This window comes from Rhipicephalus sanguineus, chromosome 1, assembly GCF_013339695.2.
Source record: "Rhipicephalus sanguineus isolate Rsan-2018 chromosome 1, BIME_Rsan_1.4, whole genome shotgun sequence".
NCBI classification, from domain to species: domain Eukaryota; kingdom Metazoa; phylum Arthropoda; class Arachnida; order Ixodida; family Ixodidae; genus Rhipicephalus; species Rhipicephalus sanguineus.
Genome location: NC_051176.1, coordinates 102,525,643 through 102,537,192, shown reverse-complemented (window position 1 = coordinate 102,537,192; position 11,550 = coordinate 102,525,643). Strand labels below are relative to the sequence as shown.

The 11,550-nt window shown below is 46.9% G+C and overlaps 1 protein-coding gene across 1 annotated transcript; it reads left to right on the top strand.

Moving 5' to 3' along the window:
* Positions 1 to 7,486: 7,486 nt before the first annotated feature.
* LOC119394663 (uncharacterized) lies at positions 7,487 to 11,197 on the top strand. The gene is made up of 2 exons (XM_037661981.2): positions 7,487 to 7,640; positions 10,547 to 11,197. Exons 1-2 carry the CDS (start codon positions 7,623 to 7,625, stop codon positions 11,195 to 11,197), a joined length of 669 nt encoding a protein of 222 aa, XP_037517909.1. The 5' UTR covers positions 7,487 to 7,622.
* The last annotated feature ends 353 nt before the right edge of the window (positions 11,198 to 11,550 follow it).

The window sequence follows — 11,550 nt, the reverse complement described above, 5'->3', positions numbered from 1 at the left end:
ACCTTAAAGGGGCCCTGCAACACTTTTCCAAGTAGCTTGATATGGCTTCACGAAAGGAACTTATTGCCTCACGAATCGAACGCCGCAAAAATTTTTAGAATCCGTCCAGTACGAGCGGAGCTCCAAAGATTTGTCGCACGCTGTAATTGCTTTCTCTCTTATCTCGCCCCGACGAAAGCGCTGGAAGCTAAGCAGGGGGGATGGCACGGGGGAAGAAGGTACGTCGCGCGCGCCTCCTCAGCTTGAGAACATTTTCTTTTTTTTTCTTCCAACGCGTGGCGTACTTTCACTGCGGCCTCTTGCGGCGGCCGCAGTAACTACGGAGCGCGCCATGTTCAAATCAGCCAATGGCGTGAAACCTGCCTCTGATGCAGTAAGCATCATTTTTGGTCGAGAGAAGAGGACGCACTTGTTAGCTCACTTTGCGGATTTATTGCAAATCACAGGCCGCGTGCTGAGCTATAATATTTGGCTCGTGTGTTCTCGGGAGCCTCGACTACCGATCGGCAGTGTTTTCTGACCATGCTGAAAAAGTGAGCAATGTGTCTATAACAGTACCGTGGGCGTCACCGAACAAAAAGGTAACTAAATACGCCACTCGTTACGATAACAGAATGCGATAACAGAACGCGTTACCACACTACCTTATCAGTCACCGTTTCATCATTTTAAGGTATCGGGTAACTATCATCATTACCAAAAAACAAATGTAGAACCCGTCACATTTGTTTTTAGACAGTGCACCTTCGCTGCCATGAGCCCAAAACAGCAATTTTATGCAGGTCATATTTTACATACAGTTTCCAGCAAAAAAAAAGAAAAAGAAATGAATTTTTTCCCGAAATACTGGTAAACATTGCACAAATGCGCAGGACTTTAGCATCATTCGTGGCCGGAAGTTCGCGCCTGTGGAAGACCTCTGATCATTTCTACATATGGGGTCTATGGTAAAGTCATTTCCTCAATGTGTAATATAAACATAAAAAGATACTTCATCATCAGCTCGAATTCCACAAAGAAAACCTTGCTGAACTCTAAAAAGTGTACAATAAACAATTCTAAAAAAGATGTACGCTCCATAATGCTGACTAAATAAAAGTTGGAATGGCGCAGCAATAAAAAATAAGGTTATACGACATTGCTTCCCCCCCCCCAAAAAAAAACATATTGCGCATACAGAAGAGAGAGAGAGAGAGAGAGATAAACATTTTAATGAAGCTGGAGATGTTTGCCTGGCTGTTCGCCTTACATGCTGCTCCAGGTGCTGGGTGACGATTATGATATATACAGTGATAACCACATAACACATACAGTCACACAAGTTTACAAAGCTTCGTTCAGGCTCGTGGCCCGCAAGAAATTCAACAGCGCTTTCGTGGCACGTAGCGCACAGGTGCTACTTTGCCATGGGCCCAGAACATGTCGCAACTCTAAGCACGATCCCCGTTGAAGATGCAAGGCTGCCTTCAGAGACTGTCTCTCTGATGCGTATCGCTTGCATTCACAAAGAACATGATGTAGATCTTCTTGGACGTTGCATTGGACGCACATTGGTGAGTCCGACAGCTTAATCTTGCTCCTGAAGTAGTTGGTGTATGCGACGTTCAGTCTGATGCGGTGCAAGCATGTTTCATCTTGCCTGTTTAGGTCTCGCGGCATATCAAAGTTACACGATGGGTCAATCTTGTAAAGTGGTCCACACTGGTGATTAGCATCTGTCCAGAGGGATCGCTGGAAGCGCCAAGCGTGTGCCGATACGATTGTCGCGGCATCTTTTCTCGAGAAAGGTATCGCGATGATTTCTCTCGAGGCGTCATGTCCAGCTTTGGCAGCGTCATCAGCCTGGACGTTGCCTTGTATTCCACAGTGGGCAGGTATCCACTGCAGAGCAATGCGGTGATGGAGGTCACAGGCTTTGGTGCATAGATATTTGATGTCCATGACGAGTTGGTCTTGCGTGCGTGGAGACTTCAGAGACTGCAGCGCCGCTCTTGAGTCGGTGAAGATGACCCAAGACTCAGCTGTCTGATCTACAATGTAATTAAAAGCAGCCCGTAGTGCAGCCAGTTCAGTCGCTGTAGATGAAGTACGGTGACTAAGAGTGGCAGAGATGGTGACATTGGCAGATGGAATCCAGACACCAATTGCAGACGATGTAGGTGTAACAGAGCCATCAGTGTAAATATGACGGTGAGCCCTGTAATTATTTTCCACGTGCTGTAGGGTGAAATATGTTAGTGCTGGTCCGGGCGTACGTCTCTTGTTCTTGAACCCAGGCACAAAAGTGATTATTGACCACGAAGGAATTTTCCACGATGACTCCGTAGGCATTGATGCGCTTTGATAATGCAGCGGGAGCAAGCTCCGCACCACAAGACCGCTGTCTGAAGCAAGCGGATGACATGTTTTGCTTTGTCCATTTGAAATTACGTACTACGGTAACTTTAATTACATGCTATCCTGAATTTTCGTTCCAATTACGCATCTAAGGTAGGGAAGTGATAACTGGAATCATAACTGGCTAATTACGTGACCTTTCACACTACCGAAAAATGTTCACGTAGCCACTTAACTCGTTACAGTTTCGATGTGGTACCGGGCGCTCTACTAAGTTACCTTAAAAAAGGTAACGCACTACCGACAACATTGGTTTATAATTCTTCCGTGTTTAACACGCGTTTCATTCTATCCTCACCTCCATCAAGGAGGCGATCATCGCATTTCTCATCCGCTGGCGAGGGCGTGTTTCTGGCCACACTCTAAACAGCGCTGTCATAGAGGAGGTGCGTGATCGTCTCATCATAGCCGCAGTTGTCGAAAGCTCGGCTGTCATATAACTCTGACAAAAAATCATCATGGCGCCGAGTGCGGGGTCGTTTAAGGAAGAGGATAAAGTTGTAAAAATTCCAGAGTGCCTGATGAATCACCGCGTATGACGCACATGCAAGTCGAGAGCACACGTCGTGAGCCTTCAACAATTACACTTGATTAAACAAATCTTTTCTAGAAGACAGTGTGAGTAGACTGCAGATATTTAAACACAAGAACTGTATGGGCTGGTAATGCTGTCTGCATGATTCTTGCCTTTTTCGGCACTTCATCCCTGCTCAGCAGTAATCGCAATGAACTAGAGTCTCGTTGCTGGGGCCCGAACGAGCCACACTTCTCAATGTCTACACATTATGTCCTATAAGGTGTTTCAGTACTTACGAGACAGTCATAAGCAACGTTAAAAATATTGTTGGTGGACAGGGCTCCGGCGGCAGCAGCGAGCCATGGCTACCTGGACTGAGGCGACCACCCACCTTTGGGCTCAAGCCTGGTCACACAATAAAGTTTATTGCTCTCTGTCTTGCTTAAATTATTTGCTTTTTTCTCGTAGTTCTCGGATATCCCAACCCAGAGTTAATTACCAGCATTTAATCCATAAACCAAGAATTAATTAAAATACAAAAGCTTTTGGGTTTTCTTGGATGAATAAAAGCAAGTTGCGAGTTTAAAAAGAGCACAAGAAAAACGGAGGCCGTGACGCCGACACTTGCACGCAGTTTGGCCCAGCTGACTCATGTGTCACGCATAAAACAGTCATGCGCTCAAGAAGCCTGCCAATCTCGCAATTAATTCCGCCATAAATTCTCGTTGTTGTACGCCTGTCAACCGCATTTATATTGATGTTTATAAAAAAACAGAACTTAGATACATCGGAACGAGTATTGCGCCAGGGAATTATGTGCTAGAAGAACACGACGAGTGAATCCAAGCGCCCAGGAGAAATATGGCAGTGCGAGGGATGTTACTGTGGAGGAACAAAAATTATTCGAACGAAGAATCCAAGCTTGCGAAGCTATCCTATGGGACGAAACGAATAATGAGAAATGTATTTCGAGACGACCAGGTGTGAGGTTGGTTGGTTGGTTTAGGTGTTTACTGCAGACTATTGCTCCGCCTGTTCGTCTCTTTCACTGTTCGTGAGATTTTCTGCAAAAACTTGGAGGACGCTTGAGCTTTGCTCTCAAGAGTAGAACGCGATAGCGTAATAGGACCGTGCTCGTATCGCCTTCCCAATCGCTAGTCTGGCTTCGCTTCTTGGTCGACGCCTAAACCGTGCCGCAAGGAAAGTGAAAGTGCGCATGCCCTCCGGCGCCAATGTCCATGCATGCGGCGCGACAGAACACGGAAAGCGCGCCTGTTGGCCCTGTGCGTCAACTCGCGGGTTTACTCTCACGCCGCTGAAGAACCGCCGAGATGTGCGTAACACCAACGCTAAATGGTGTATATAAATAGCTCGCCGTTAATGTCCTTGCAGATGTATGCGTGGTGGCGCAGCGGCTAAACGCATCGGGCCACGGAGCGAGGGGTCGATGGTTCGAATCCCCGATCCACTCGAACCGAAGATTTTCTTTATTTGCATCTACCTCGAATTTTGGCTCAAGGATAACGCTGTTTTTTCGCTCACAACCAAAGACGCCAACGCCGCCGACACCGGAATTTCTGCGAAACAAGCTCTTTAATACTATCGCGTTAATATGTCTATAAACATTGTGTCGCGTACATATTCGAGTAGAATGCGTGATACCTCCTTGCACACTATTCTCGGTCCTTCCAGAGACATTGTGTGCTGCATACACGCTTTCGGAAATCCTATTTTTATGTAGGCTGTCTATAAGAGAAGTCCTTTCCAGATTAAAGCTCTGGCGGAACCCAATTACCTGTTCCACTTCGCTGATTTCTCCACATTCGGTGCATCAACATGCAGGGGTGCATGTTGATGCTATTCTTGTTGTATTAATCGGAGCTGTTGCCGATCCCTTAAGCCCCTTCACTGGATGCGACTCCTGTTGCGGGGCCCAGATCAACCGAAAGTTATAACGAATACCTTTTCTGGGAGACGGGTGGCTGATTTATTCTGTCACATTTGGTAGCCTTGAGAGCACTTCTTTTGCAATATATCGTTCACTCGTTCATTCCCAGGGATAACGACATGGGACGGTATCTACTGGAAGATAATATTGCATCGAAGGAACAGGCAAGGACGCGGACGTCGCCAGGTAGGTGCTATAGATCTTCAGAAAACAATCGAGGTGTTTAGAGTGCTTGAGCATGTAACGATGAGACGCAATCACTACATCAACAAGATGACAACGGCGACTGATTTTGACTTGGAAGTTACATTATGGGGGCCTCCAAAAAACGGCAGGAAGGGGAAGATGGAAGCTTGCGATGAAAAAAGTCCGTAAACAGGGTGTGTGTGTTCGAGCCTCAAGTACAAACCTCCTATTCACGGATTTTTTCATTATGCGGGCCTGAAATATTTCTGCGTAAGAAATATACAAGAAATTATGTGAGGCTCAGGAAGTATGACTTCAACAGAGAACTAATTGCCAACATATCGAAACTTGAGTGTTGATGGAATAGACGTGAATAAATAATGCTGAAGCCTCACATTTTGCAGGAGACGGAAGCTTCGGATAACGTCCCGCCACGGTGGTCTAGTGGTTATGGCGCTCGACTGCTGACCCGAAGGTCGCGGGATCGAATCCCGGCCGCGACGGCTGCATTTTCGATGGAGGCGAAAATGTTTGAGGCCCGTGTACTTAGATTTAGGAGCACGTTAAAGAACCCCAGGTGATCGAAATTTCCGGAGCCCTCCACAACGGCGTCTCTCATAATCATATCATGGTTTTGGCACGTAAAACCCCACATATTACTATCATTAAGCTTCGGATAACGTTTGTGTCACAGGAGAAAGTACCAATGGTGTAAACAAGACGTTATAAATACGTGACTGATGAAGGTAGTACATATAGTGTCGCGCTACGCGTGAACGCAGTAGACCTGTTGTGTGGGATAGCAAGAAACACTGCTTCGAGCGCTGTATACACAAGCACGACATATTGCTGCTAGGCAAGTCACAAATATTTAGCAAATAAACCATGGGCATAACTTTCTGCAAAAATTTCTAAATTGACAGAAGCGACGCTTAAAATTTTGCCTTCCTTATCACTTAGTCAACGTGTTCTGCCTTGTTCACACAAAGCAGCTGCTATCGCCGCCCGTTGATCTACAACGCCTATTCCTGTTACATGTAGAAGTGAGCTGGCGCTTTGCGCTGGACGCTGATCCTTATCGATGCATAACCACACGATGCCGCATCGAACACCGCAGCCGTTCGCACACTTATCGTGGGCGGACCCAGCTACAAACTTGCTCTGGCACCGGCTTGAGAAAAACAGGAATGCACGTAGGACCAGGCGTCGGACACGGCGTTAAACGCCCCAACAATTCTGCACGGAGATCCAATGCTTGAACTTCAAGGACGCAAAAGGCACCACGCTAACGGCCTCGCCTCGCTGAAGCTACTACCTACCAGGCGCGACGCGCTTGCGGACGGCGTTCTTCCCACAGACGGCGAAGTGTCTGGAATAAACAACTGCCGCCGCAGGGACAACAGTGGCGACAAAAACAAACACGCGACGCCAAGCGAACGCGAGCAGTCACGACCCGCTTTCGAAAGGGAAGCGGCAATTTGCGACGACGCTGCCTGCGCGCGGAATCATTGCCGCTCACGTTCGTAAATCGCTGCGTCATTGTTCGTTACCGTACCTGGGCTAATTAGCCACCGCGGCAGGCCCCTTCGAGCGCGCGCCTTTTTGGAGGAGAGACAAGTGGCCGAAAGGTTCGTGCGGCGGCCGGAAGAAGCGTGCAGTTGAGGGAAGACCACGGCAATACGACTCGCTTCAGAGTGAGCCTTAACTGCGCACGTATCACTGCGAAGTTCTTCAGAATCGCTCGACTGGGCTTTCACCTGCTTGATGTTTCAAAATTGTCCTAATCGACTCATCTTGATCACGTTGGCACAGGGATTATCCGATAGAGCTATCCTATGTCCCGTGAAGGAACTTTCCAAGTTCCTTGCGACTTCCGTCGTCTTAAACCAATGCCGACTTCGCCCATCAAGTCACTCAGTTCACTGCATTTCTAAGTCCTAACCAATATGTACACATACGGACGGCTGGGTTCGCGTACTCTCGAGGTGCCGCTGTAAGCCCGCACGTTTTCGCGTCTCACATCATTCCCTGCGCTTCCTAAAGTTTAAGCTACCGTGTCGAGAGAAATGGTTAAAACGGCCCGGCTGAAAACTAAAGGGCGTTCTCATTCTGTGAGTGAAACCGGTCGCTTTTTTACTGCGCACCCACTCACACATTTGGACATTCGTGAATCGATAGATATCGAGTGCCTGCGAAAGTGGCTATATGGGCGTGGTAGCCACATGTAGTATACTACTAGAGCGGACCAATCTTCGCACAGCATTCGGTCTTGCAGAAGCTGTGCGATCACTTCCCTGCGGAGCGATAGAGCGGTGCACGTAACTACACCGGGAAGCGAGGACGTTAGGTGCGTTGGCAGGAAGGTTATCCACCAGGGCTGGGGACAGGCGGGCAATCGGCGCGAGTCGATATCTCTGCATAGTAACGAATGCGTCTGGCAGTGAGGCAAGCACACAGCTCGAAGGCCACGGAAGCCGCATAAAAAGCTTCAGCCAAACGCTGAGCGGGCCTGTTGTCACTTGGGACGCGCTCTCGTGCACTTGTGCAAATTCCGTACCAGCGACGACACAAACAATGAGAATGGGTGGCCAGGTAAGAGTTTCTTTCGGCGCTATACGACTCCTGTCCTTTTCGAGACGCATATCTGCTGACCAATGCGTGTCCAAAAGGATCTCATGTACGGATGATTTCCTTAAATACGCTTCCTTGATACATTTGAGTCGTCCAAGCGCATGTGTGCACAGCCTGACGCTTGGATGGATGTTAAGGGCCTCAGATGCTAATTCTGCCAAACCACTCAAGATTCGCGATGGCTTAATGTTGTCTCGCGTAAGAAATGTCGGAGAAAAAAATAGATAAAACAAAAAACTGTATTCGAAAATTATTTGTAAATAAATTTGCTCGTTACCAATACGTTGTTTGGAACATTTCTTGCCCGCGAAATGCAATTTACGGGGTCGCACCTAATATCGCGTTTGACGACGTGGACTTTGCTATGTATGACAATTATAAGAAGGAACATTAACATGAATTACGTAGCTCTTCTCTGCGAATATATGTCTCCACAGAGAAGTTTCGTGATGCGAAGAGAAACGGGTCAAGTTGAGGCGGCGGCTTCGTGTAAGTAGTAATTTACGGGCCATACGTACTTTTCTATCGACGTCATTATAAATCATCATCTAGAGAGTGCGTTTATTGTCGAGACACAAACGCACATTTATTTGCTTTTCCACAGTGCATGTGTAAGATGACTCTGTATGCAATGTGTAGGGCGTCATGGGAATGGATGGCGTTCACAGAGTTTAATGTTTTACACTGTGCTTCATTCTATTCCAAATAGACAAAATATAGCGCATGGTCTTGCATGAAATAGCACAAGAGGTTCATTGAGTGTTCTTTCCTTTCCTTTTCGTTTTTGTCTTCGTATCTCTGTATCTTCAATCAATGCAGGGACTTCTGGTATAAATGAACATTTGGGTCCAACCAAGGACTGCTACCGTATATCGCACGTTGATGTGAAAACACGTGATGTTGCGGTTCTTCAGCTGCTGTAGTATCCACGTAGTGAATTGTTAGAGCATGTTCCTCTATATATATTTGGTTAGCTACCATTGAAGAACTCGGGTGACCTTTAACTCAAAACACATACATAGAGACATCCCTTTCACTAAGAGTGCACGCAAACTGGCCCGCTTTGCCTTTGTCACTAAGGGCATCTTCAGTTCCTGTAGATTTTTAAACTAAACAAAAAAGCTTTAGAAATAACATAAACAAACCTACCTTTTAGAGGAATACCTGCTTCCTCGAGAAACTCTATGCTTCGTTTCACATATTTTGGTCTTACGTAATCATCTGACGGCAGTTTATCTGGGCTTTAAATCGTGTTCCCTCGAAGAATAATCTGCAAAACAATAACACGCAAAATAATGAAAGGATCATGGGCAGTCAAGGACCCATTGTATTCCGTGTGCTATAGTGTATATGTACTATTAAAATTAACCACGCAGTTTTACGCCCCGAAGATCTAATATAAATATTAAGCACGCTATACTGGGACACTTGGGTTTAATTCCCACCACCTATGCTTCTCACGTGAACCAAGGAGTAATTGTAAATATAGGAGGGCAATTTTTTATATGCTTCCACAAACATCTGTCTTCCGATAATGCTGAATTGATCATCCCGGACTAAAACATGCAAGCGTAGACAAAAATTTCGTGAAGCTTGAAGTAAGTCGCGCAAGGCTTGAAACAGCGAAACTGGCCGATTCTGAGGACTCATCTGGTTCCTTGTAGGTTGTTTCTAGGCCTTAGCTAGGTGATGCAGGCTCTTTCTAGGTTGCTTCTAGGTCGGGATTTTCGAGGCAGCATTATGTAGTTAACAGTCGGGTATATTAGTTAGTTAGTTAGTTAGTTAGTTAGTTAGTTAGTTAGTTAGTTAGTTAGTAGTTAGTTAGTTAGTTAGTTAGTTAGTTAGTTAGTTAGTTAGTTAGTTAGTTAGTTAGTTAGTTAGTTAGTTAGTTAGTTAGTTAGTTAGTTAGTTAGTTAGTTAGTTAGTTAGTTAGTTAGTTAGTTAGTTATCTCTTAGTCAAACTCATCTGCTCAAGTGGAAGGCTCATTACCGCTCAGGTTATTGTGGCGGATGACAAGAGAATGAGTCAAGGAGCGTAGTCCCCATGGTTTGAGGACGCAGAATTAGGTTGGCTTCGCTCACAGGCAATACAAGTTTTTTTGAAAATGTTTATTCGATGCAATCCAGCGTTTAGGCTCGCCACAAGACAGAGTGAATGGTATGATGTTACCACGTAGGCGCACTGGACATTCAGGAGGCAGGTGTCTCGAGTATACTCCTGAATTTTTTTTTATGATAGAAACATAGCCTGTGATTGTTAGGGATCGACACTCATCTCAGGCCGTTGGGGCTAGTAGTGAGAGGCCTGGCGCCGTGTCTTGTTCGCCAGTCTACGTAGGCGTTCTTAAAGGATGCACAAGTTGCCCGAATTCCCCGAAAGGAGGTACCCGGGCGCGGCAATGGAATGCACACCGTGGCATGGTTGAATCCGCATTCAGTCAACAACATCATACTCTATCTTTAATAAAGCAAAGTTCGGAATAGAAGAGATCAGACTGTATCGACATGCCGCGCATTAAGCTTCCAGCAATCACCTTAAGTGAAAAGTTGCTCTTTTCTACTAAATGATTTATCCTGGCCAATGAAACAGCTCCTCTTGCCACTTCACACGCTCAGCCATAATAAGAAAAAAAAATTAGAGGCTGCTCCACACGGGAGTGGAACTGGTCGTGAGACGGCGTACTGGGGACCCTATAAATTTTCTGTTTTACTCCAAACCTCAATAATTACTGGGCAAGATGAGTGTAACAGCACGAATTCACCTTCTGCTATGGTAGACAAAAAAAAAAGAAAAGAAAGAGAGAAGTGATTGCAGTGTCGGTCGTTGGCTATAAGCTGAAGCGCTATTTCGATCTCGTCTCCCATAGGCGCTCGCCTGGCTCGTGATTGCTGTCTGCGTTGGGCCGGCTCTCTCCGGGTACGTGGTGCGTCGTCGTGTCTATGGCGGCGGTGGCTACGGCAGCGGTGGATACGGTGGTGGTGGATACGGCAGCGGTGGATACGGTGGTGGTGGACACGGCGGTGGATACGCCACCACGAGGTACTACTCTGGTGGCGGTGGCTACGGAGGCGGTGGAGGTGATTACGGCAGATATGGTGGTTACACCAGCGGCTACCGAAGCGGAGGAGGTGGCTACGGTGGCGGCGGATACGGGTCCGGCGGTAGCTACCGATCATACGGAGGAGGATACGACGGCGAATCCAGAAGCTACGGCGGTGGTGGATATGGCAAGTCCTACTCAAGAAGCGTCAGCTATGGGAGCGGAAGATACGGCAGTGGTGGATATGGTAGCGGTGGCTACGGCGGTGGTGGATACGGCGGTGGCAGATATGGCAGTGGCGGATATGGCAGTGGCGGATATGGCGGCGGTGGATACGGAGGAAGCGGCTACGGGAAAAGTTATTACGGAGGTGGAAGGTCGTACAGCAGCGGAGGCTACGGTGGTGGATACAGTAGAGGTTACAGTGGGGGCTACGGAGGGTCTGGCGGCTACGGAAAGTCCTACTATAAATGGTGAAAAGACTCTGCCTCAGACGCTACGCAAGCACGCGCTAATGTGTGTGTATGAAACTAAAGCCCTGCAAGAGTGATGTATAATTTTTTTGTCACCTGTTGTTTTTCTAATAAACGTTACGTGCTCATGCCAAATCACACTACATTCCCACATATCATTGCACTGCTGTGTAATATTTGTGACTTTGCGCACAGCTACTATACGTGTGTAAGGATGGTCAATAAAAAGATCGCAATGTGCGTTCTCTTTTCTTTTTTTTTAGGACAATACTTGCGTGGCACATTTTCGCCGTCGTGGTTCTCACACAGTATTACACATCGTGTGCATGTTTGGGTGACTCGCATTGCTCCCACGAT